Source organism: Moschus berezovskii, chromosome 19 (assembly GCF_049115385.1).
Source record: "Moschus berezovskii isolate FMDL1 chromosome 19, NW_MosBer_1.0, whole genome shotgun sequence".
NCBI classification, from domain to species: domain Eukaryota; kingdom Metazoa; phylum Chordata; class Mammalia; order Artiodactyla; family Moschidae; genus Moschus; species Moschus berezovskii.
The window spans coordinates 75,820,738-75,844,425 of NC_142478.1; the positions used below are offsets into that span (position 1 = coordinate 75,820,738).

The following is a 23,688-nucleotide window of genomic DNA, read 5'->3' on the forward strand; positions in this document are numbered from 1 at the left end:
CGGGGCGGTCCCTGGGCCCCTCGGCCCCCAGAGGCCCGCAGGCAAGCCACCCTGTCCTTCCCAGGCCCCAAGCTTGTGGCTGGTGGAGAAGTGACCCCTGGGAGTGGCCCAGCCTGAACCCAGCACCCGAGAGGGCTGCTCATCTCCCATTGCTCCTGCCAGCCCAGGCCCCAGGGTCCGCCCTGCCCTGACCACTCTGGGTGGGGATGGGAAGGGCTGTGAGCCGTGAGGGACCGGTGCGCCATTGCCCTGTGGCTGGCCTGCCACCCTTGGATGAGGGCCAGGAGAGCCCTGGCAAACCAGCAGCCAGCTTGGGGCGGTGGACACTCGGTGCTCTTCTCGTGGCCTGAATCAGCTCCCTACCTGGCTCCTAGTGTCCAGAGGGCCTGACCCCCGGGGACCCGGTGATGGGCTGAGGTCTGGGCTGGGTGGGACACACAGGAGCTGAGCCTGCCACCCCGGGCCCAGTGCCAGCTGGTGAAGTCATTGCTTCCTGGGCTGTAAATATCACCCAAACTCACAACTCCCAAATTGTCCTCCAGCCTGGGCCCCTCTCCTGAGCTCAGCCTGCACAGCCCACGCGACACCCCCGCCCAGATGTCTCCTAGGCCTTGACAACAGGGGCTGCTCCTCCAGGCACCCCCACTTCAGGCACAGGCTGCTCAGCCAGGGCCGGGAGCCCTGCCTACTGCTGCCTTCTGCTGGGTCCGGCCCAAACATGCCCATCCCTCTTGGGCTCCATCTGACCTGGGCCTGGCCAGACTTGTGTGTCCACCCACGAGTCTCCACTGTGCATGCAGCGGCCAGATGGGCTTTTTCGGGAAATCAGAACGGGGACAGAGTCCGTGAGACCGCACCCCCACCCCCAGTCCACCTGCTTCACCCTCGGAGGCCTGGCTGGCCCTGTCCTGGTTCCCCGCTCGCTGTGGCCTGGGTTTCTCTGTCCTGGGGGCTGGGAGGAGGACACAGGGCCCCCAGAAGATGCGCTGGGGCTCAAGGAGCAGCGGGAGGAGCGTGTGGCCATGGAGGCAGGGCCTCTGGGGGGCTCCCAGCTCCCACCCAAGGGCCAACTGGTGGGAACAGACACAGTTAGCCTCAGGAGTGCCCCAAGGGCAGACAGGCACCTCTCAGGGAGAAGCAGTGTCCACCCTATCCCAGGAGGTGAGCAAGGCGAGGAGCTCAGCTGTGCCTCCAGGCTCTGTGCAAATGGGCATCAGCAGTTTCCTGGCCACCAGGAACGTAGTGGGAGCACCCAGCCATGAAGGGTAGGGGCCGGACCTGAGAGACAGAGAGCCCCTCTCCCCACAGCAGCCCGATTCTGCTCTGGGCTGGGGCGGGGGTGGGGGTGTGAGCCCCCACCAGGTGCGTGGAGGGGCTGGGTGGGGGAGCGGGGGCTGGTTGCTGAGCACACCAGGTCCCTTGCCCCTCCCCTGGGCTCTGGAGCCCCAGCCGCGCCCACGGCCAGCTGGCTCCGCGCAACGCTCGCGGCCCGCCCCCTCCCCACCAGCGGACTGTGTGCTCCTCCAGCTTCGCCTCCCCAGGCCCCGCCCCCGGGGGAGGGCGGGGCGGCCACATGGCTTCTCTAGTTCGAGTCCTTACACCCAAGTTTTGGGAAAACGTGCGTCATGATATTTTTGACCGTGCTGCGTGTGAGCACACGTGCGCGTGCATATGTGTGCACACGTGTGGTCCCTGCCTGGCCTGTGTGTGCACGTGTGTGCAGAATGGTGTGGGCGTGCGGAGTGCAGGCCCAGCTCCGGCTCTGCCTTCAGCCCCCAGGCCCAGGGGTGAGGGTGGCACACAGCCCCTGCAGGGCCTCTCACCGCCCAGGGCTCCATCAGGGCCACCCGAGCCTACCAGCAGGGTCCTTGGGACCCCCGCAATCCACAGAGGAGCTGGTGGGGGCAGCCGAAGTGGCGCTGGGAGGCCGGGACCTCTAGGGACTCCGTGCGACCCCAGAGCAGATGGAACCACAAAGGCAGTCTTGTCTTGCTGGGCATGGTCTGCGCTGGAGACACCAATGTTAGGGCAGCCAGGAGGGAGGGGGCCAGGTCACACGGGGGTCAGCCTTAAGGCCGGGGGGGCGGGGGGTGGGAGGGGTGGCGGCCGGAGCGCCCCAGGTCCCTGCTGGCACAAGTGCTGGGCTGAAAGGGGTCTTGCTGCCCGCCCAGGCCGCAGCACCTGCAGCGGCCCTCCCCCACTCCGGGTGCCGTGAGGGGGGCGGGGCGGCACTTCCCGGCTCACCCCCTCCCCCGGCTCACAGCACCCCGCAGCCTGAGAGGCCACAGCTTACGAAAAGAGCTCTTTATTCCACATTGTCCAATATTTTTACACAAGTAAAATAAAATGCATATCTCTATATACCGCGTTCCGGGCGGGAGGCGGCGTTCTGGAACAAACGCCCGCCGTGCCCTGTAAACATGACGGGAGGAGATGGGAAGGGCAGGAGGGCGGGCGGCGGGCGGCACTGCAGGGAGGGCGGCCGGCCGGCCGGCTGGTGGCGCGAGGGGACCCCGTATGTACACACACCCAGCTGCTGAGTGAGGCCTTGCGCTCGGGGGCCAATCAACAGTGCCCGAGCACCGTCCACAGCACCAGCGCCAGAGCCATTGGGCCGAGGCTGCAGGTGAGGCCGGGTGGGGCGCTCGAGCCCTCCACCCCGCCGGCCCCGCCGCCCCCGCCGCCCGCCTGGCCCAGACGGCACTGGCTGCGCGTGCGGTTCTTGCGGGAACAGCCCGGCCGCCGGCGCGGGCCCGTGGTGGGGGAGCCCGGGGGCTGGGAGCCGTCAGGCTGCACCGCGGTCAGGGGCGGCTCGACCGAGCCCGGCAGGGTCCCGAAGGGCGAGTCGTTGATGTGCCTGGGGCCAGAGCGGTTGCCCGGCGCGCTGTCGCCGGGCGGGACTCGTCCCTTGAGAGCATTGCCAGCCGAGGCGGGCCTCCCGGCCTCCAGCACCGAGGCCTTGTCCGCGGCGTCCGGCTGGCAGCACTTGGGCAGCCCCAGAGGCTCCTCGTCAGCAGGCCCGCCGGTCCAGACGGGAGGGGCCGGCCGCGTGGTCACAGCGCAACCCTCCAGGTCAGTGGCGGCCAAGCGCTTGAGGTCGCGGCCGGCCAGGCGCGTGGGCAGGCTGCAGGGCAGCTCTGACGAGGAGCCGCGGAACTGCTGCAGCCACGCCCAGAGCGGGCGCGCCCGGCAGTCGCACACCCAGGGGTTGTCGTTGAGCCGCAGGTACTGCAGGGACCGCAGGGGCGCCAGGGCCTCCGCGGGCAGCGCGGAGAGGTTGTTGGCAAACAGGTAGAGCGTCATGAGGCGGCCGAGGTCCCGGAAGGCGCGCGGGTGCACGCGCGCCACCCGGTTCTGGTGCAGCAGGAGGCGGTCGAGGCTGTGCAGGCCGCGGAAGGCGCGCTCGGGCACGCTGGGGATGCGGTTGCCGTGCAGGAAGAGGTGCGTGAGGTTGCCCAGGTCGCTGAAGGCGTCGTCGGGAAGGGCCTGCAGCCCGTTGTCCTGCAGGTAGAGGTACTGCAGGGCGGCCAGGCCGCGGAACAGGCCGGGGCCCAGCTCCCGCAGGCCGCAGCGGTCCAGGTGCAGTGTGTGTAGGCGGCCCAGGCCCCGGAACGTGGCGGGGTCCACGGCCCGCAGCTGCGCGTTGTCGCTGAGGTCCAGCTGCTCCAGGAGCGCCAGCCCGGAGAAGGCGGCCGCGTCGATGCGGGCCAGCGCGTTCGAGTGCAGCCACAAGATGGTGAGGTTGCGGCAGGCGCGGAAGCCGGCGGCGGGCACGTGCGCGATGCGGTTGCCGTGCAGGAAGACTCGCTGGCTGGCGGCCGGGATGTCGGCGGGCACAGCCTGCAGACCCTGCTGCGGGCAGCTGGTGGTCACCTTGGGCTCGTTGTAGCACACGCAGGCGCCCGGGCAGGGCGCCGCCACCCTCCACGCCTGCAGCCACAGGACCCAGGCCAGCAGCTGGCTTCCTGCGGGCAGAGCGGAGGGCGGTGAGTGGGCGGGGCGGGGCCGCGGTTTGCAGGAGAGATTCCGCCCCTGAGTGGGTGGGGCCCTGTTGGGTCGGGGCTTCGCCCCGGGACCTCCGGTGGGGGGATCCTTGCCCCACCCGCCATGAGGAAGCTGCTGCACCCCAAAACCCGCCAGGGGTCTCAAGCTCCGCGGGAACTCTTGACTGCAGCCTGGGACTCAAATACACAAGCTGCCACGCCGCAGCCACCATTCGGGGTCCACGGGAAGGCCTCCTGGGATGGACACGCACACCTGCAGACTCCAGAGCGCCTACGCGCAGCCCCAGCGCCAGCAGCTCACAGGCCAGGCGGGGAGACAAGCCCCTGGCAAACACTGGCTCACCAGGTGGGCCCCATTCAGGCCGTGAGCCCGGGGCTACAGCTCACTCCCAGGCCTGGCTTCCGACAGCTTCTGCAGCAGCACTACCCACCCCAAGAAGGTCCTCATAGGCTGCAGGAAGGGTGGGGCTGTGACCCAGAGCCCCTGGAGCCAAGGCCTGCCTGGATTCTGAGGGGGCCTCACCACCTAGGGAGCTGGGAGCTGCAGCACCTCCGCCCTCAGCCCGGGTCTGGTCCCACAGCCAGACCCAGGAAACTGCCCCATCAGCCCCTGGATCAGGAGCCCCGAGGGCAGGGGCAGGGGCCAGACAGGCCCAGGACTGGGGGCGCTGCAGCCCCACCCAAGAGCCCCTCCAGGCAGGCGTGTTTCCTGGTGAACCTCCGGCCGCCTCCCCTCCTCTGCCTCATTTTCTGCTCCATCTCCTACCTGGGTGAGGAGCTTACTCCAGTCCAGCTGCCCCCAACCCTCCCGCCCAGACACTCTCCCAGGGGGTTCCGCCCCAGCCAGGGGTTGCAGCTCCCCTCTTCCCTTCCCCATCGCTGGGCCTCACCCAAGACCTGGAGTGAGTGGCAGGGCGCTCCTGGGTGCTGTCCCCAGTCTGGGCTCACGGGCAGGGTCACGTGCCCAGCACTGGGCTCCCTGCCTGTCACCCCACTGTTAGAGCCTCTGCTTTGAATGCAGAGGTTCTTTCTGCCTCCAGAGTGAGTCTATTAAAATGTGAATCCCCCTGGGAAGGTTACGGCTTATCAGCTAACACTTGAGTTATCAGCTAACACCTTCGTTGACAGCTAACACCTGCATTGACAGCTAACACCTTCCTTGGCAGCTAGCTAAGAGCAGGATTCTGCAGACCTGAGGCCAGTTAAGTGTTAGGGTTGCAGCTGGGAGGGAGAAAGGAGAGGACCATGGGCCAGCTTTCCCCACCCAGGACTGTGACCTTCGGCTCCTGCCCCCTCCTGGGTCCTCTGTGCCTGGGCAGGTGCCGACGCCTGCTCCAAGCCCAGAGGCCCAGCAGGCTGGGTGTGTCCACTGGGGCTGGGCCATTTGTTGGCTGCTGGGGACATGGAAGCCCCAGGCCCACCCCCTGCAAGTCCTGGATGCCCCTCCCTGGGATGGCAGCACACAGGAGGTCACCGGGTGGCATCTTAGCTGGCATCCCCTCCCTACTGTCTCCTTCCAGGCCTCCTTTGGGAATCAGGGCCTGGTGAAGCCAGCTCCGTGGCCTTCCACTGCTGTTACCATGGAATGTGCCTGTGCTATAAAAATGGTACTTCCAGTTCTTGAAACCTTGTGGCAGGGGACTCTCTGGGGTGGGGGCCGGGCGGGGGGCAGGTCCTCATCAGGCCAGACTCTGGACCTCACCACCACAGCTGGGCCATGCCATCATGACCAACCTGCCGCATGCCTGCCGACTGAGCTTTGTTACCCTCGCCGCCTGATCCGGGGCTCCCAGGCCTGCAGCCACTGTCCGTGAAGTTGTCTGGGTTGAGGTCGGCTCACCACCAGAACTGGCCATCCCCATGCGGGGCCTCCAGAGGACCATAGGCCACGGGCCACGTGCCTGGGCCCTGCCAGGAGGCAGGCATCAGGCACACAGACACGGCTCCCCTCTCGCCCAGCCGGCGGCTCTTTGGAAACCAACTTCTGAGGGTCAGTCCCTCTGCACAGGCCCTGCTGTCAGCACAGCGGCTGGTGGTGGGCCCGCTCCTCGTCTTAGCTGCAGTAATTGGCTCTGGCCTGGCCCCCTTGGGGCCTGCCCGCTGGTCTCCATGGCAACCCCTCTGCTGAGCAAGCAGAGGGGGCATCTCTTTATGAGATAATCAAGCCCAACTTTGGGCCACGTGTTCATAGTCATGGCGGGGGCCCTGGAACATGGGAGCTCCCACCAGGTAGTGGGAGGCTGCCCCTGGCCACGCCCCAGGGCCTGGACCCCACCACTCACCAATCCCTCCCACCTTAGAAGGTCCCCAACCCCCCAACCCCGTCCCTCAGCCATCCCCAGACTGTCTCCCAGCCCATCCCCTTGTCCCACAAACCACCTCCCGCCCCCCCGCCCCTTGCTGGCTTCCGCAGTCCGGGCCTCTCAGGCCTCCAGGTCTGCCCCCATCAGATGCCCTCAGGTTGCGCCCTGCTCACCTGTCTCTCTCCTCAATTCCCCCCAGGCTCCGCTGGCCGCCCACTGGACCCCAGTAGGAGCTGACCTCCTGCATACAAGGTGAGAAAACCGCCCTGCATGCGGGCCTCATTCACAGAAACCCTCTCAGGGCCCCTGCAAGCCTCACAACCCAGGTCCCATGCCAGACCAGCAAGCCCCCTCAGCTTCCCCCAGAGCCAAGCCCTCCTGTCCCCGGTCCTCCTCACAGAATGGCTGGGGTTTCCTCCGGTGCTCTCCCCGCAGAGAGGCACCTCCGGCTTAGGCCGGGTCTTCTCTGGAGTGGTGGTTCAGGGCTGCACTCAGGGGAGGACCAGCCCCTCGGGCCTGGGGGGGGTCATGGGGACCAGATGCTGTTCAGGGTCTCTCCTTCTGGCTGGCTGACAAGGCCGGGAGGCTGGGAGGTGTCAGGCCTGGCGTGGCATGCAAGGCCATCAGCACCAAAGAGATGGCGCAGGGCTGCCAGCCTTGAGGCTCAGAGCCTCCCTGCGGCAACGGGGTGGCTGTGACACCCACTCTGCGGGCTGTCACGAGGGCCCACCAGCTGGTGCAAAAAGGCCTGAGTTGTAGTCACACAAGAACCCGTTTTCTTTTTGGTGCGTGAGCCCACCTTCAGATTAGGAAGCAGTGAGCGGTTAAACTGTGACCTGCTGCCACTCAGAGCAGGTCCTGGGGGAACGTGGGCAAAACAAGGAGCCACAGAACGGCCAGGAGGGGCAGGAGGCACCAGCAGTCTCGGCCCAAAGGGCAGCCGGCATGGCCACGGCTGGAGCAGGGCCCAGGCTCGGAGGTGTGGGCAGCTGGCCACGGGTCCCGGAGCCCGGGGCCGGCGGACTGTGGTGGGCTTGGGCAGCATCCGCCCAGGACCCTCTCGAGCACCAAGAACGTCCCACAGAGGGTCACATTGCCGACCGTGGTTACAAGGCAGAACAGAAGGCCACAGCCAGCTTAGCCAGGCCAGAAATAGCTTGGGTGGGGGTGGCGTCCACGCGCCGCAGAGGGTCACGGCGCCCCAGCGCGGCTGCGCCCGCACCCCATCCCTGCCGGCCCCACCCGCGACGGGCTCACCGCCCGCCCCCGACGTCCATCTGTCCCCCTCGGTCATCGCTGTTTCTCGTCCTCGCCACCCACCTTCCGTCCGGCCGGCAGGCACAGACACGCTCAGCGCGGCACACGTGGCCGGCCGTTTTGGGCCCCTTGCCTTGTTCGGTGGTGGGTGGCGGTGGGGCGTGGGCTGGCCCGATCCCTAGCGGGCAAGGTGACCCACTGTGGCAGGAGGGTGCTGGACATGGGGCCAAGCAGTGGGGGAGACAGGCCCGCTGTGGGCAGAGCCCGTGACGGGCAGACCCGGGGTGAGCAGGCCCAGCGGTCTCCGGGGAACTAGTGTGTCGCCTGTTTCACAGGCGAGGGGGTGCGGTTTGGGGGTGGCAGGGGGGCACCCGCTCATAGCTCACTGGACTGGCAGGCGTCCCAATCTTGGGGGTCTGGGCGCTGAAAGGCCTGCCTGAGCCGCAGAGAGCCAAAGCTCCCACTGCCACCTCAGCCAGCAGCCCCGCCTCAGGCCCCCGATTTCCAGCCAACATGGCACCTGGGAGGCAGTTATGCAGAGGGTGACGGGGAGGGGGCCTGGCCGCACGGAAGCGGGAGGCCTGGGTGCAGAGCGCGTCCACCCGCGTTCTCCGAGGGTGGCTTGGGCGTGGCCCTGCTGGGACCCTGTGGTCCCGGTGCATGCTAGACCCCACCACGTGGCATCTGGGGGCTGCTGGGGCCACGGAGCCCAGCTGGCTGCAGGCAGACTTTGAGGGAGGCGTGCTGGAGCCCGCTGCAAGGTGAGGAGCCAGAGCACCCTCTGACGAGCGGGACACAGGGTGCGTGAGCCACAGGCCTCGGAGCCAGGGCTGGGCCGCCGGCACGCAGGACTTGGGGCCCGCCCTGTCCAGGCACGTACTCTTCCTCGGCGCCCACCTCCCCGGCCCCCACCCCGGGGCCCCACGGGGCACGGGGTCGGGGGGCACTAATGACACCAGACCGGAAGCCTGGTCCAGCCCCAGGACCACTGGTGCAGGCCACGCCCAGCTCCCAGCAGGGATTCAGCAGGCACTTCTTCCTCCCACCACGCACACCATCAGGCCCACAGCAAACACCGGCTGCCTGATTACCAGGGGATCTCTGTCTGCACGGCTGGCTCTTCAGGGTCCTGTGCTAATGCAATGCAGTGGTCAGTGTCAACTCGCGTCCCCAGAGGACGCTAATGAGAAACTGGCTGCTGGCCAACATGCCCCTGCCCCGGGGGCGCTCAGAGACAGGGCGTGCCCCACGCCAGGGCCTGGGACCTGCTGCCACACAGCTACCACCAGGCCCACCAGCCTGCCCTGATGCCATCCACTGCCCGCTCCTGTCCCAGACCAAATGCCGAGCCTGGCAGGGTCAACAGGGCTTGTTCCCGCCCTCCCCTGTCCTCCCAGGACCTTGCCTCAGAGGCCAGCTCGAAGCTGACAGTTCTCGCGAGGCCCTGTTGGCCGCCTGCAGCAAGGCCGCTGCAGCGCGGGAGCCCACGCCTGGGGCCCACACTTCGGTTGTGCACCGCGGGCATGCACACGCACACACACACACACACACACCCTCTCTGGACACGTGCTGATGGGGCCTGGGTGATCCAGGCTCAGAGGAGAGCCCGCTAGACGGCCCCGGGGCTGCTGTGATGAGGCAACGCTGGCAGATGTGGGAGCCCCTGGGCCGGGCCGAGGTGTCGGCTGGCCTTTGTGGCAGAAGCTGACGGGCCGTCACGTCAGTGGCTCCTGAGCCCTTGGCCCTTGTCGGCATCAGTGATGAGGCCAGTGGCGGCCTCTGCAGAGCGGGACTTACTCGACTCTGAGAAGACAATGCTGGGCTCTGGAGGCCCTGGACCGCTCACCCCGGGGATCAGCCTGTCCTGGCTCTTGACCTCTGCGGTCACTGCTGACCCAAGGGGCAGCTGGACTGGGAGCCTGCTCCTGCTGTCCCAGGAGGGCCAAGTCCTCCCAAAAGCTCCAGACCGGGGTGGTTTGTGCTCCGAGACGGGCTTACCCCGGGCAGGGTGCTTGGGGGTTTTGAAACTGAGTGGCAGCGCTTGGGTGGGGCAGCAGCCTGCAAGGGGCTCGGTGGGGAGAAGCGGCAGGGCCCACGGAGCACCCTGGCTAGAGGCAGGCCGGGGAGACACTGCAACCGGCCGAGGCCACTGCCTCCCGGTGGCCACATGTCCACGGGAGGCTCCGGGAGGCCTGCTGGCAAGGAGGCCCTGCACGCCACGGCGTCTCCCCTTTCCTGACCAAGGTGCCCCACTTTTATTATTTGTCCTTAAATGGGAAAATCCGTCAGCCACGGCCTGGATCCCAACGTTGGGGGAAGTACGTCAAACCTGACTCTCTGTCCCTTCCTCCCACCAAGTGGATGGCGTGGTGCTGGCGGGCCAGCGAGTGCCCCGCTCCCTGTGTGACCTGGCCCTGAGCCCTGGAGGAGGGGAGACCTCCCCCGCCCCAGCACAGGGCAGACGTGAGGCAGCCCCGAGCACTCCAGCATCGGGGTCTTAGGTTGTGCAGGGCTTTCGTGGCCAAGCTTGGCTCCCAGGGCAGCCCTGTCCGTCTACCCTGGCGCACCAGCTTCAGATGCACCCAGCGCCAGTGGGCCTCTTGGGAACACCCAAGGCACCGACACCTCTCACTCCTGGGGGCTAAGCTATATGCCCCCAGTGTACTGAGGCGATGACCGTCAACCCCACGCCTAAGACATGGGCACAGAGCCTGTTGGAGAGGCAGTGACCATGGGGAGCCAGCAGGACGCTCACTGCAGGGGCACACCAGGTGACCGGGGACAGTGTGCAAGACCCTCGCCTGCCACACCAGGTGACCAGGGCAAGCCCTGAGACCCAAGGGACCCAGAGAGCTGGGTGGGGAAGCAGCCCCTGCGGCGGGTGAGCTGCTGAGCCCCCCGCCCAGTGCAGGCTCTGGGCTCCCTGACCCCCTGAGTGCTGCCTCCCCAGCCCAGGCATCCCACTCCATGGGTTGCCCGAGGTGGACCCCAAGGTCCGGCGGCTCTGGTCTCCGCCGTGGCCTCTGGGATGTACAGAGTGGCTCCTGCCTGATCACCCACACCTGCCAGTCGATGGGCCTCTCTCTCAACAGAGCACCCCACCAGCCTCCATGCCTCCCCAATAAACACCAGAAAACCAGGTGTCTGGAAGAGGTGCCAATGCTGACAAAAGTGGAAATGACTCTAGAGGAAGCAGAAACTGTGCGGTGAGCAGGTAAAAACTAGGGAAATCCAACCAGTGTCATCACAGGGACGGAAGAGGCTGTAAAACAGGAAGGAACAGGGTGCTATGGAAAGGAGCCATCAGGAAACAAGAAGAGTCCCGGGAGCTAAAGACAGACCTGCTAAAATTACCGAAAGTCAAGGGGGAGTTTGCAAAACAAGGTCAGGGGAGTCTTCCAGAAAGAACAACAACAGCAAAAGCAGAGGAGAAAAAGATGAACACAAGCAACGCCTGCCTTAGGAAACTCCAGAGAGAAAAACAGAGGGCCAGAGGGAAAGTTATCCAAGAAATAAAACTTGAGCACCTCCCGGGGCCGAAGACCCCGCGGGCGAGTGGCTGGCACAACGTGCGACATTTGTGGCGCGGCCTCAGGGTCAGGAGAGGAACCGTGACACGGCCGCAGACTCACTTTGGAGGGGGCCACGCGGCTTAGACCTGCTGACGTTCGAGGGCTCACAGATTGGTTCTTCACGGGACCTTTATTAGTGGAACGTGCTTCAGCTAAAACTGGACATGAACACACAGAGAGGGAAACACGAATCCCAAGAAAGACTCAGTGAAGGGCAGTCGGGGCAGCTGTGAAGGGATGGCCTTGTGCCCGGCCCAGGAGGGGATGGCAGGGTGAAGGCCTGGTGGGAGATACTCTCCCCGCGCCGGGGAGAAACCAGACTGCCAGCAGAGTGCCTGCCGTGGAGCAGAGTAGGCCCTGAAGAGTGGCACCTGGGACAAGGGCAAAAGACAAAGTCGGCTGTAAACTCCAGGAAAAACCAAGGGCCATGCCAGAGCGAGGGGTCACCCCCTGCGGCCACGCGGTGACGAGCATCTGTGTGACCTGGGTTAGGAAACTCTGGTTATGAATTCAACTGGCAGCCTCGCTGGCGAGCGTGCTGGAGCAGAGGGGGCTGGGTCGGAGCCACGCACGCGTGGGGGTAACCATCTGGAAGAACAGGGCACGCGGGACCAGCCTCCCAGGGCCCTGCGCAGGCCTTAACTTTGAGCAAGATGCGGCCGACCATGGTGTTATCTTTTTAAAAAGACTGCAGGCTTGGCAGTGAAACCTCAGAAACAGAGATAAATAAAAAGAAAAAATAAAGTGTCTCTGCCAGAAGGTGAAGAGGAACGTGGGTTAGCGGCAGCGTCTCCAAGGTGCGGGGCGGGGGAGAAACTGGGACTGATGCTCCCCAAGCCTCCGGCACACAGCGGGCGGCTGGCTGCTCTTCAGCCGCTGTTCGGCCAAGGGTGGCCAAGGACGCCCCCGGCCTCCAGGGAGCGTTGGGCACTCGGCTCTGAGGCCTCAGAAATCCAGGCTCTCGGAGGGATGGCTTCCAGCCTGAAGATCATCCGTACGCCGGGCCTCTGAGTCCCCCACCCTGGGTGCTCCTGGGTCACAGATCCCACCCCCTGACCCCAGATTGGGGACCCTCAGGAGCAGGGGAGCCAGGCGGAAACCCCCCCGGGGCCTTGGGGTGGGGGGTCCGCTGACCTTGGCAGAGCACAGACAGGCCTCCTCCCTGCCTCTATGCAAGCCCCAGTCGCGTGCCTGTATCCAAACGCCCAGCGTGCGGGAGGGGTGGGTGACGTGAATAAGTAATTGCTCTTTTATTAACGAGTGATAAATTATTCCTATATGATTGTGTGATAACTCTGCCTTATTTGAAATCAATTTGGGACGGAGCTCGTTGGCGGCTTCTCGCCAGCGAGGGTGGGAGCACTGGGTGCCGCTGCTCGTGGAAAAGCAGGTCAGGGCACTTCGGCCGCTATGCCAGGCGCCCCGGGGTGGGGCGGGCAAGCTGGCCTGGTTTCCTGAGCACCCGCCCCGGGGACAGGCGCCCCACCAGGCCTCTGCCACCTGCCCCCCAGGCCCAGAAGTGCCTGAGGCTGAGGTCGGGGTGGGGAGCAGCCCCGGAAGGCCCCGGGCATTGCTGGGGACGCCCCACAGCTGAGCACTGGGGGCCACCTGCACGTCACACCTCTTGGCCCCGCTGAGGCCCTGCCTCTCGCCCACCTGGCTCCCAGCTGTCCTCCCTGCCTCCCGCCCAGGCCCTCGCTCTCGGCCCAGCCTGACACACACGTTTGCCTTTTCCCCCAAATTTTTCCTAATTTATTTCATGTCCTCTCTCCCTGCTCAGCCCGGGGACTCCAGCAACCTTGGTTTCTCAGACCCAGGTTTGTAGTCTGTGAATGAGGGGGTGGAGAGTGTGAACCCAAAAGACCCCCACGGGCTGGGGCCCTGCACCCCACTCCACGGTCCCCTTGACAGTCTCCCTGCTTGTTTCTGCCCCACCCCCCTCCCCGGCCCATAGGCATGAACAGGGTGAGTCAGACATGTTCTCCGTCGGTCCATCTGGCCTCACGTGCCCACACTGGACGGGGCGGCTGCCCAGGAGGAGGTGCAGGGGAGGCCATCCCGACAGCGGGAGCCCCTTGAGGGCCATGCCCGGTGGTCCACCCTCTGCAGACCCGTCCCCTCAGCCAAAGAGCTCAGACAGCCAGACCTGGCAACGTGGGGACAGTGACTCCCACTCCCACGTCCGAGCTGCCCACCTGGCAGGAAATGGGCCGCAGGGGTTGGACGGGGAACCTTTCTGATTCCCAGTGCCTGAAAGGGCAAGGTGCTGAAGGGAGGGCTCTGGAGAGGCGCTGAACCACTAGGCTGCTGCCCCCTGATGGCCGCCCCGCTCGCTGCCCCGGGAGCAGGTGATGAGTGCGGTCTCCAGGGCCACCATCTGTCTCGGCTGTGATGGGCCCTCTCAGTCATGTCCGGGAGGGACTCAGCAGGAACATCTCTATGGGGAGAGTTTTTCTTTTGCCGATTCTTGCACAGGAAGCCAGACGCTTGTCACACCTGTCCCCGTGTCAGCCTCTGCCTGGCAGAAACTGGTTCTGAGGCCGGGAGATGATGTGCGGCCTAGACCTGGCCAGGGGCCCCGTGCCCGCCTGTGGGAGCTTGGAACTCGCCACTCCCGCCCCCATGGCCCCATCCATCCAGCTCGAGCTCCCCGCACCCCTCCCTACAGCCCTCTTGGCCCCCTACTCATCTGACCCCCACCCCCAACCCCACCCTCCCGAGCCCCATGCAGCAGGCCATCCCGGGGTCTTGGGGCTTCTGTTCGCACCAGGAGACCCTGGTCCTGGGCCAGGACGGGGGCCCAGTGTGTCCTCATCGGGGGCCCGGTGGGGCCCAGGCCTCAGGCTCCTCACCAGCCTGCCAGCGCCCATGCCAGCTCCTCTGGGGACCCTCGTGGACTTTCAGGTGTCTCCCCGGGACCTGAGGGCCTGAATATGGCACAGGAACCTCAAGGTCCCCACAGCCCTGCATGGGACATCTGCCGGGGACACAGCTGGAAGCCAGCCACCCTCAGGGACCTGTCGGGGGTCCCCCTGCCCCTCACGTCATGTGAGGCATGGGGCACAGCTCACCCCACCGGCAGGGCTGAGGAGGGTGCTCCCCAAGCCCGGCCTTGGCTGCTAGGCCGAACCAACCACCCCAAGGGGAGGCTGCCACGCAGCGGGCAGGCAGGTGGGTGGGGGCCCGGACGGGGCGCACGGGTTGGGGAACCCACACTCCAGTCTGAGGGCCACCTGATGTTCTCAGAGCAGGGCAGGACATGGGGGTCTCAGGCAGCACCATCACAGCCTCTGTTCCCATAGCACAGCCCAGCACAGGGCAGGGGGTCCCAGCTGAGCAGAAATGGGCCCCAAGAGCTGGGACAGCCAAGCCCCCAGTCTCCACCGACTCCCTTAGAAACTTCCAGAGTGGCAGGGAGGCAAAGAGGGTGAGGTGCCTGCTGGGGCATGGCTGGCCCGGGGCCAAAGCCCAGGCTCCCCACGCAGGGCCCCTGTGCCCTCGTGGAGAGCACTGCCCACAGGTGGGCACCCTCTGCAGACCTGCACCCTGGGGGCCACCTTGGGCAACCGGCCTGTGCTCGACAGCCACTGGCCCCAAAGACCACCAGCGCCCGGGGCCCTGGACGCTGACTCAGGGCACTCCTGAGGCCACCCCACTGTTCCTGCACCCACCCCAGTCTGCGCCCCGATGCCAGCCCTGGGCTGAACTTGGAGATGTGGACAGTGGGGAGGCAGGTGTGTGAGTGCCAGATGCTAGGACCCGGGAGCTGGAGCGGAAGAGACTTTCCCGAATGACTCCCAGTGCAGGCCTCATCGGGGGTGGGGGAGGGGTGGACACGGGCGAGTTCAGGGCATGCGGGGCCTGGCTGGCAGCGTGTTTTAGGACAGCGTCTCAGAGCCTGAAAGGGAGAGGAGATGGCGGCGAGGATACGTAGGCATCCGTGGCTGCGGGCCCAGGAGTGGGCTGGTATGCAGCAGACCCCCGGGGAGGCATACAGCGGCGGGGCAGGGAGGGGTCCGGCTTGACACTGGACTTGCCCTTGGGGAAGGGTAGCGGGAGGTGGTTAGGACGCTGGGCCTCGGGCCCAGATGCAGGGATGGAGGGACACGAGGTACAGGGCAATGACCACCAGACAGATTGAGGCTGGGGAGCCCGAGACCCCCAGAGAGGCATGTGGAAGGAAACAGGTGCAGAGCTGCCAGGGGTGGCAGCCCAGGGGCCCAAGACCCCCTCATCCACACATGCCTGGCACACAGCCTGGAGGCAGCGGACATTTGTTAACCAAGCCCTGGGAGCTGAGGCCCAGACGGTGCTCTGGGGCAGGCCAGGCTGAGGCCTCAGAGTTGGCCCCGCCCAGCTGGCCCAGAGGCCAGCAGGTCCAGTGGCTGCAGACTGCCCACTGGCCTTGAGCCCCGCCAGCCGTGCAAGTCCTCTCTGTGTGTGCTGAGCACCTACTCTCTGCCTGGAGCAGCCACAGGATGCCATGAGCCAGCCCCCCGCCCCCACGGGCCCCGCACACACACCCAGCACCCCACACACCTCCGACTCGGCGTTTTCCCACCCATGAAGGCACCGGGCCAGGTATCGGCCGCTGTGGGTCACAGACGAGGCCTCTGGTGACCGGGAGAGGGTGGCGCTGCCCAAGGTCACACAGCAGGCTGGCCCTGCCCGGGCTGATCCAATGGCTGCCAGACTTCAGGCTGAGAATTCTGGCAGGTTCCTGAGCCCGTCCCATCTGGGCTCTGGCGGGAGGTAAATAAAGGCACCGTCTCAGCAAGGTCGCAAGGGCTGGGACAGACCAGGGACACCGTGCTGGGCCCAAGCAGTTAAAGGGCAATCTGAGAGGGCTTCCTGGAGGAGGTGAGGGACCCAGGGCCCTGCCATGGCCTGAGCCCCTCAATACCCCACCCCCTTCCTCGATGGGCCCCTCACCCATCAGCTTCAGCCTCAGCCTGACATTTCCCGTGACATTTGCTGCAAAGAAATAGAGCCATAAACCCAAAGGTTAAATTTGCACATTGCATTGCTGCCAGGAGAGCAAGGTCCCTCCGCCCACCAGGTGCATCGCTGCAGGGCTTGTGTGGGACGCCCACCCTCCCTGTGGCCCTGGGTGGGGGCCCCAAGGTCCCCCTCCCAGCCCTTCCATTGGATCTCAGCCACTGGTTCCCAAAGCGGGCTCCTGGGCACCGCAGGCCCTCAGCGTGCTACACAGAGTGCCCGTCAGAGGGGCTCTGCCCCTCTGACGCCCTGAAGTAAAGAAGCTCCATCAGCACCTCCTACCCAGCCAGTCCCAAACCCACCTGACCACGAAACGCTCGTCCAGTCCCCCCAACACTCCGTGGAACCAAGATCCCCTGGAGCCTGCTCTGTGATGGCGTTGGGCTAAGGAGCACCCTTCCCCCGCCCAGGGGTGCCAGGTGGCTGCCTGAACAAAGCTGAGTCAGCTCGGGACACCCCGTTTCCTTTCCCAGGCTCCCCGTGTCAGCATGGGCCCGGCTCCACATGCCAGGGCCCGGCTGGAGCTTGCCACGTGCCCGGTGTGAGTGCGGCTGCCCGGCTCCTTCAGCTCCGCCTCTGGGTTAGGGTGGGCAGGGGCAAGGCCGTGGCCAGGGCCCCCACGGCCCACTGTCCACCCCAGGCCTGCTAGGAGACGGCAGTCAGGACTCTGCAGGGCCGGGGTGGGGGCTGTCAGAAGGCGGCAGGGGAGAGGCCGGCCCACAGCGCCAGGGGCACCAGGGCTGGACCAGGGTGCGGCCAGCAGGCGCAGGCGGGGCGTGAGAGGCCCTTGGAGCCGGGCTCCGGGGAGGTGGGCGGGGCTGGGCCAGGCCCCGCCTCCTCTAAGGGGGGAGGTGGGCACCTGGCCACGCCCCCCGGCACCTGCGTGGAGTCTGCACCCGGTCCCCTGACACAAGCGGCCGCCGTGAGAGGCCAAGGCTGCTTAGGACGCAGGACTGAAGGCAGGTCCTCAGAAAGGGCTTCCACCCTCACCCGCTCACCCGGACACACAGGATGGGGTCCCATCGTGCGCAGAGTTTAAGATAAAACGACCAAGGAAGAAACTGCGGCAGAAGACGCCCGGCCAGACCCACGGGCTCTAGCGATGGCGGAGATGTAGGCTGCGGGTGCTGCCCGTCCTTGGGCCCGGGCGGATGCTTCCAGCTCCGTGGTCACCTGTCCTTCAAAAGCATTCAGTCCTAGCAGCTCAAGACCGGCAAGGGCCACGGCCCTCAGCTGCCGGGCTCAGAGGGGGTCTGACAGGCCAGGAGAGCCAGGGAGTCAGTGAGGGAGTGAGTGGAGGGCCACCGAGGAGCAAAGGTGGGATCTGGGGACCGGCCGCTGTGAGGGGAGGAGCAGGTGGACCTGGGGGTCGGAGGTCAGGGCACATTGACCATGCAGAGCCAAGAGCAGTCAGGAAGGCCAGGACGGGCCGGGGGCGGGGGAGCCACTCACACCTACCCCCGCTCCCAGCGACACCCCTATTCTCCCCTCGGGCTCCTGACCCCCTGTGCACGCACAGACCGAGGCTCTGTGGGGACTTTCTGGCTACAGGCCCAGGAGAGCAGGAAACACGGCCCCCCGGGGGGTCCCCCCTGCCTCCTGGAGCCCCAGCATGTCTCCCACAGACCCCCCACAAGACCTCCTGCTGGTTGAGACTCCCGGCCCGGGCTCGCCTGCCCCACCTCTCCTCCACGACCACGGGGAGAGCCAGCCCTGACCGCGGGCCCCTGGCTGGCACTGATCGTCGCCTCAGGAAACCAAGGCTCGGGGCTCAGCAGCCTGGCGTGGGGGACACACGTGGCCACGTCCCCCTCCCGCAACGCCCTCTCTTCGTTCTGCCCCCCACTTGCCCCTCCCTTCTCCAGCTCCCCAGGGATCTCCATGGGCCTTTGTTCCATCTTAGTGGGGAGTGTCCTGCTGGCAGTGCAAGGTTCCAGGACTTCCGTGTGTGGGAACTGCAGACCAGCGCGGGTGGTGGTGGTGGTGTTCTCAGTAAGCTGCAAGCAGAAGCACTGGGGCCAGCACTCCGTGGGGGCCTCACCCTTTCCGTGTCCCTAGCTGCTCCCGAGGGAGGCCTGATCACTGACCCATGTCCCCAGTGAGGTGAACAGCACACCCAAGGTCACACCATGGCTGGTGGCGGAGCTGGGACCATTCCACACCCAGGCACCGGGGTCTGTGAGCAGCCTCCTGCCTCATGTGGGCACTGGTTCCTCTCTCACCTCCAGTGGAGCAGGAGTGGGGAGGGTACCCACTTTACAGATGGGAACACTGAGGCTGAGAAAGGGAGCAGCCAGCCCCAACTGCCTGCCCCATCACGGGACCCACCCCACAGCCTATAGGGGCGAGCTGCTTGTCCTCATTCTACAAAGACTGGCCTTGTTGGAGGGGGCCAGGTGGTGTGGCCCCACCTCTCTGAGCCCTGGCCTGGGGTCCTGCTCACCATGGTGAGAGCGGGTAACCTACACCCTTACCTCAGTCCTCCACCCTAGCAGCTGAGGCAGGTGACCCACCACAGAACCTCTCACCCAGAGGATTCTTGCCGTGGAGACCACCAGCCACCAGGGACAGAGCCTTCGTGAGGTCACCCTGGGTCAGCTGCGGGGTGGGCACATGCCTATCCTGAGCTGGACCAAGTGGCAGACTCTGGGGCGTGCCTAGGGCTGGCCTGTGTGTCACGGCACTGAGGCACTGACCTCGAGGTGTGAAGTGGGCCTTCCCCACCCAGGTGGGTCCCAGCGCCCATCAGCCAGCTCTGCCCCAGCCTGGGGGGAGGAGGACAATCAGACACCTCTTTGGCCTCAAGCCCAGGGCTTGGCACTGAACTAGTTCCCAGCACACGGTTCCCAGGGCTCTGCTACAGAACCGGGCGGGGGGAAGCCAGCCATGGCCTGTCTGGGCACACAGGGCACCTGCGCCTGGAGTGGAAGAGACACATGCCGCCCTGCTCGCAGGAACACGCCGTCATGCGAACACAGACACACGTGCAGACGCATACCGAATTCAGGCCACACAGGCTCGGGGGCTGGGCACGCAGGATCCCTGGACACGGGCGGCTCATCCAGCCCAATTAACCCCACCACCACCAACTCCCCCTCCCAGTTCCCGCTGCCCAGCCTCCCCGCCAGGACACGTGCTCCCGTGCGCCCAGCGTGAGCCCACCGAGGCGACCACAGCGCCCGTGCTATGTGCACGCGTGGCCGTGGGCGTGCGGGCGGGGGTGGATGTGCACCACAGTGTGTGCGCGCGTGCACGCGGGGCAGCCTGGCACGTGTGTGCACATGCGTGTGCAAGTGTGCAGCCTTGTGGACATGAACACGTGCAGAAAAACGTGTGCAGCCTGCGGCACCACGGACATGAAGGGGGGAGACCAGGGGCGCACCCTCCAGGCAACGCATGCTCCACCCGCTCCCAGCCCTTCACACCAGGTAGAGGGGCAGGGTCCCGCGGGAGCCGCCAGGGAGGGGGCGCTCGAGCCCCTCCACCTCCCCTTCCCCTCCGCGCAGCCCGCAGGGGCCCTCAGGTTGCGGATGGGGGGTGCTTGCCTGCACCTCTCCTCGCCCGCCCCCTGGGTGGGGACAGCTCTGGGTCAGCCCCGCCCTCCGCGCCCTCTACTGTCGCCAACGCCCCCATCATCCCGCTGCGGTCTGACCCCAGAAAAACCAGAGGTCCTGAGCCGAGTCCCCAGGGCGCGAGGAGGGAGGCGGCTGGACACCCCAACCCCTGCTGGGTGCCCGCGTTTCTGCAGACCTGCTCGTTAACCCCTTCGCGGCCGGGCGCTCCGAAGCGGGACCCCACCCTTCCCGACAGCGGACCCCCCACCCTGGCCCCGCCGCCGGCCCCGCCGCCGCCGCCAACTTTCCCGTCAAGCGGCAACTTTTCTTGCCGCCGCGGGCTCCGCCCTCCCGGGGCCGGGCGGCACTGCGGTGACCCTCCGCAGCCCCCGGCAGCCCGGGCGCGCCCCGCGGCTCGGGGAGGGGCGCCCGGATCCCGCGCGCGGCCGGCCCGGGCGCGGCACTCACCTCTGGCGGACGCCCTCTTCATCGTAGGGGTCGGGCGGGGCGCGTCGGGAACCGAAAGTCGCTCCGGGGCCGGCGCCCGTCCGCCCGCGGCCGGGTCCGCATCCAGGCGCCGCCGCTCCGGCCCGGCCCCGGCCCGGCCGCGGGACGAGGCTGCGCGCTCCGCCCGGTCGGCTGGGCTGCGGGCGGCGGCGCGGAGGCGAGGGCGGCGGGCCGGGAGCCGATGAATGTTTTATGGGATCATGTGGTTTGACGCGCGAGCGCTCCGCCGGGTCCCCGCCGGCCGGGCCGGGCGGGGCGGGCCGGGGGCGGGCCGGGGCGGGGCCTGGCGGCGGGCGGGGCGCCCACCTGCGCGCGCCGGGCCGGGCCTGGCCGGGCCGGGCCGGCTGGGGGGTGTGGGCCGGGGACGCGGGCTGGGCGGCGGGGAGGCGCTCGGCCCGCCCGGTGCAGCGGCGCCGCGCGGCCGGGACAAAGGCGGCGCGTTTCTAACGAGGCGGCGGCCCCTGCAGGCGGCCGCGGGGATGGCGGTTCGGCCGAGCCGGCTGGGGGGTGTGGGTCGAGGGCGTGGCGGCCCGGGCTCGCGGCGTTTGGGGTTCCCCGAGCGGCCAGCTGCCCCGCAGGGCTTTGTCCGCAGGCCGGGGAAAGCGGGGTGCGCCTCGGCGTGGCCGACGCCCTTCCTCGCTTCAATAAACCCCGGAGGCCAACCCCCTCCGCCAGCAGCCCTTTGTTGGGGGAGCCTTGCTCCATTTTTCAGTTGGAAAACAGGCTTGAAGCTTCGCCGACTTCCTAGGGCTCCACCTGTCTTTGTGACCCAGGGAGGGGTCTCAGGCTCAGGCCTGCCCCTACCGCCTCAGGTGTCCCCCCCCACCCCGCCCCGTCCTCTCCCGTGGATGTCGTTTCCCACCCAGGAGCTCCTCTTCAGAGCCCACTTGCTTGGTGCCCCCCAACCCTGCACAGAATCAGGCCAGACTCTAGGCCCAGGGAACCCAGTGATGCACCCTCACACTCCAGGGACACCTGTACAGCTGTCCCGCCTTCCTCTGCTGGGGGGCGGTCTCCTGAGTCTTCAGCCAGCCCTCAGGTCAGCATCCCTGCAGGCTGACCAAGGGCCACGTGGATGGGGACTGGCTGGCAGGGGGTCCCTGGGATCCTGTGTTCAGGGCGGCCTTAGGTCCTCCTCCCTGTGGCCGCAGCATCCTGGCTGAGAGCTTGGAGTCCCCCTGGGAACACAGCCAGTGTCCCCCAGAGGCTGAGGGGCTGATGACTGGGAGGCCTGGCACATTCTGCCTCCCCATCAGACCTGCCTCCCTCCTGACTGCAGAGATGGCCTGGGCGAGGTCGGCAGAGCACGGGGGAGCAAGGCCTCTTGGCCTCCCAAGGGCAGGTGGGGCCTTTCTGAGTCCAGTGTTCCGTGTGCACAGTTGCCGGCAGCTCACGGGCTGGACACCACCGCTGGTACCTGAACCCCGCTGGCTGCTGCATGTGGCACCGACCTTTGCCCACTGAGCCCCAGTCACCCTTGTCCCAGGCTTGGCTTACTGGGTCATTGTGGAGCACACTCGATTCCCAGACACATGGGAGGTAAGCTGGAGTCAGGACCCCTAGCCTTGGTGCGCTTGGGCCCACCCCCAGCCAAGCACACACAGCTGCCTTCCCAGTGGATGCTGGGTGCCACCAGTGACTTCTGCCGCCGTGCAGAGGCGTGTCCCCCACTGTGTAGGCAGGGAACCTGAGGTCTGGCTCACAGGGCTGGCAGGAGGCAGAGGCTTGTCCCTGGTGTCAGCCCCTCCCCCACGGCCCCTGCACGTGGCAACAGCTCCCAGACCAGGAAGAAGTTCTCCCCTGAGGCCCACCTGAGAGCAGAGGACTGGCCCCGTGACACTCAGGGGCCGTCATTCTGAGGTTAGGGCGAGTGTGAACCTCGACCCCATACTCCTGGGTGGCTGTAACTATCTAGGTCCCCAGGTGGGCCCACCACTGCTAAAGATTGTACCCCACCTGCCTGTAGATTCAAAGCCCTTCCTGGCAGCAGTGGGGGGCACCCGTTCTGGGGCCACACGTTTCACCCACCGAGCTCAGACGTTCTGGCTCTTCTGGCCTGGGGCTTGGGCACACTATGCACCCAAAGGTCTGTGTGGTGGGAGCGGGCTGAGGCCTGCAAGCCACGGTGGACTGCGGGAAAGGGCCTGTGTCCCCCAGGTCAGCACCACGGCCAGCACCCTCCTCCCTGGTCGCCCAACCTGGAAGATGACCCCTGTGTGGGGGCCATGGGTGTTGGCTGGGGAGGGGGGAGATGGCTGTGGACCCGCAGGGAGAAGGGGTGCTGGGCAGGGCTGGGTGGCAGGTCAGCCCACCTCCAGCAGGAGGCTGCAGGGGGTGGGCGTGTGGTAAGGGTGTGGGTACACCCAAGAAAGCCTGGGGGACGTGCTGCAGGCTCTGGGGGTCAGTAACCAGGGCAGGAGCTGGAGATGCTGTGGGAAGGGCCTGGTTGCACTCTGCGGACCAGCCGCTGGGCTGCCCAGCGGGGATGAAGAAATGACAGGGTGTGGTCCAGGCTGCACCGATGTGAGCTGCCCAGGCTTTCTGGACACGTGTCTCTGGGGCTGGGATGCTGTGGACACCTTGCTTCTCAGGGCTGCACAGCCTGTACCCCCGCCTGGGCTGAGCTTCTGCCTGAGCTGGCCCCGCAGCCACCACACACAGGGAATGGCCTCTGTCAGCTCTCCGGCTCCACCCCTCCGGTGAGGCCACATTCCTGGCTGCCTCACCCCCACCCCATCCTGGGGACCAGCCCCTGAGATCAGCCTGTTGGGCAGGAGATGCCCTGCGGGCCGTGTGACCTCGCCCAGGCCCTGGCCTCGCTGAGCACGGGGCAGCAGGTGGATGCGGCGGACACTGACGCCTCCTGGCCTCCATCCCTGAGGGGCACGTGAGAATCTCCCCCACGCCTCCAGGTCCTCTGGCCCAATCCAGCCTGGACCAGGGGACCCTTCCATCGTGGCTGGTACCAGATGATGGGTTTGAACCTGCTCGGAAGCTCCCAAGGGCTGTGTTCCATCCTGCAGAGACAGGCCTGCGGTGGCTTTGCTCAGTGGCTGGTGTGGGACTCGTGGGCATATGGTCCCCTGACGGCCCTCTGGGGAGGGATGGAGGCAAGGGGCATGGTTTCTGCTGCGCGCACATCAGGCCACCCAGGGTCACCTGAGGAAGGAGCTGATTTTGCCCAAGTGCTGCTCCAATGTGACCCTTCCTGGCGCTGAGTGGGTGGCTGGGAGTGTGATCCCAGTGCCAGAGAGCTGGGGGATGTTGGCCTGCCATCTGGCCTCTCAGTGGAGGGCAGCTGCCTGCCCGAGGCCCAGAGGAACTCTCTGCCAGGCCTGCTAAGTGCACCATCCCCTTCTGTGATGTGGTGTGCACACCACCACCACCACCACCACCCACTTTACAGACAGGACAGTGGAGGCTGAGGGGACTTGGGTAGACCCACGTCCTGGCAGCCCCTCCCGCTGCTTCACCTAGACGCTCCCTGTCCCCC

General features: G+C 66.6%; 1 protein-coding gene across 2 annotated transcripts; it reads right to left on the bottom strand.

Moving 5' to 3' along the window:
* Positions 1-2,315: 2,315 nt before the first annotated feature.
* Positions 2,316-20,327, bottom strand: RTN4R (reticulon 4 receptor). 2 transcript variants are annotated; one of them, XM_055404395.2, is made up of 2 exons: positions 20,157-20,327; positions 2,316-3,965 (listed from the first exon to the last, which is right to left on the bottom strand). In XM_055404395.2, exons 1-2 carry the CDS (start codon positions 20,176-20,178, stop codon positions 2,566-2,568), a joined length of 1,422 nt encoding a protein of 473 aa, XP_055260370.2. In that variant the 5' UTR covers positions 20,179-20,327; the 3' UTR covers positions 2,316-2,565. The 2 variants fall into 2 exon arrangements, with proteins under 2 accessions (XP_055260370.2, XP_088684007.1); XM_088827881.1 differs by lacking the exon at positions 20,157-20,327 and adding an exon at positions 5,791-6,079 and having other exon boundaries at positions 2,316-3,971.
* Between the last annotated feature and the right edge of the window lie 3,361 nt (positions 20,328-23,688).